The sequence below is a fragment of the Myotis davidii genome, unplaced genomic scaffold, assembly GCF_000327345.1.
Source record: "Myotis davidii unplaced genomic scaffold, ASM32734v1 scaffold255, whole genome shotgun sequence".
Classification (NCBI taxonomy): domain Eukaryota; kingdom Metazoa; phylum Chordata; class Mammalia; order Chiroptera; family Vespertilionidae; genus Myotis; species Myotis davidii.
In genome coordinates, this window is record NW_006286238.1 from 40144 (window position 1) to 42165 (window position 2022).

The window sequence follows — 2022 nt, forward strand, 5'->3', positions numbered from 1 at the left end:
AGCTGGATGCTGGCAACCACCTGAAATGGCTGGAAGGTCCTCCCCGACCTCCCTATAGGGGAAAGGCGCCATGGATACGGAGGTGGACCAGGTCCTAAACGAGGCCCTGAGCCCTTTCCCGGCCTTCTCTCCCCGGGCTTCCCTCTGCTGCTGGTGAACGTGTGCAGGGAGACAGAAGCCTCTCACGTATGTGTCACTGAAGAAGGCTCGCTGCTCAAGGTAGGCTGGTTGGCCCTCAGTCAGGTGCAGAATATCTTTCAAGACCAAGACACAACACTCACAGGAATGTGTTTTCTCAGTGGCTGGAGCTGTCTCAGACGCCCTGACCTGTGACTCTCCTACAGACACACTCTGCTCAGAACAGGCCTCCTCGTCATCTGTTTTATGGCAACAACCTGAAAACAGAGCAACGATGAGGAAATGAATGTTGACTTTACTGGGAGGGGGAAGTCCCATTACAAAAACGTGTCACTTTCAATACACTGGTAAATGGGATTGTCTGAAAACACAAGACCTGGAGGCTGGTTGAATAAGGTGCTGTGCAGTCCTGGGCCTCAGAAGATCACAAAGCAGGGGAGACTTCCCTGGGAAAAGGACACAGGGGTTGCATGCAAGCATGTGGAACAGAAGCAGGATCTCCAAACCTTGGTGCTGCTAACCGCGTTCAGAAGGGCTTGTGTGCTGCTGACATGAGGTTGGTCATAGCCTTTTCCCAGTCAAATTCAGTACGTGTGCAGCTGGGGCTCAAATACCACTCAAGGATGCGCACACACACATCGTAACTCAGGCGCAGGTTATTGTCGGGGGGAGCAGTTACTGCTGAAGGAGCAGCACAGAAAAAACAGGTGACACACGGAGGCCACAAAGGGGTAGGTTGGCAGAAACCGAGAAGCTCTAGATAAAATTCTAGAAAAATTCTAGACAAGTCAGCAAAGTGTCAAACGTGAAAATGAACAGGTAGACCTGAGGTGCAGCCAGTGGCACCAAAACACGACATGACACAGTGCAGGTTCCTGGTCTGATGTGAAGACAGCCCTTAGGTCATGCCCTCCAATAGTCACCGATCATCATGGCCAGGCCTCTTCTGAGACCATGTTGCCATGTCCACCACGTGAAAAAAAAAACCCCATGTTACTCTCCCTGCAGCTTCTATGGTCGGAGTAGTTGCACCTTCTACAACTATTCAGAACTTAAATGATGAGAGTCTTAATGAAAGAAAGCAGAGGTGAACAGTGGGCACAGGCACAGAGCAATTCGGCATCTAATATTCAGGGAAGAAAATATTAAAAACAACAATGGAAGAAGGACCTTACAAGAACAGCCCAAGGTTCATGACCTGGCACAGGCCGTCAAAAAGAACCTTCAGAACTGGAGGCCATGGAGCTGGACTTGGTCACGCTGCCATGGAGACGGCCAGCAAGGTGGGACCCATTAAGCTGTCTGCAAGACTGCTGACTCGAAGACACTTAATTACAATTTTTTTTAAATTGATTTCGGCGAGGAAGGGAGAGGGAGAGAGAGATAGAAACATCAATGATGAGAGAGAACAACTGTTCGGCTGCCTCTTGCACGCCGCCTACTGGGGATCGAGCCAACAACCTGGTCCTGTGACCTTGACCGGAATTGAACTCGGGACCCTTCAGTCCACAGGCTGACACTCTATCCACTGAGCCAAACTGGCTAGGGCTCTCACCCCTATTCTTTTTTTTTTTTTTTTATTATTTTTTTTTTTTTTTTTTTTGCAATTCCTCCTCAACTCTTGTCCAAGACTGAGTATAATGTATGTTAAAGTCTGTATTCATGAGTTGGATTAGTTCTTTGCCTTTTCCTTTGTTAGTTTCATCTGTTTAAGTTTGCTTTTAGTTTTAATTCCACCTTTTATGCTTTTTTAAAAACTTTTTCATTTTATTTTATTTTATTTCCCTTTATTGATATTTCAAATATGTCCTTATCCCTCCAATGTCCCCCTCATCCTTCCCAATCCTGCCCTCACCCTCCACCCCTGTTGTCCACATCCATCAT

At 47.5% G+C, this 2022-nt stretch overlaps 1 protein-coding gene across 1 annotated transcript in view; it reads right to left on the reverse strand.

Moving 5' to 3' along the window:
* LOC102766137 (zinc finger protein OZF) overlaps positions 1-2022 on the reverse strand; it is a 19403-nt gene that overhangs the window by 13267 nt on the left and 4114 nt on the right. The window contains exon 3 of the mRNA XM_015559901.1: positions 4-395. Coding sequence (XP_015415387.1) covers positions 4-395 — 392 coding nt within the window. The remainder of the gene's footprint in view (positions 1-3; positions 396-2022) is intronic.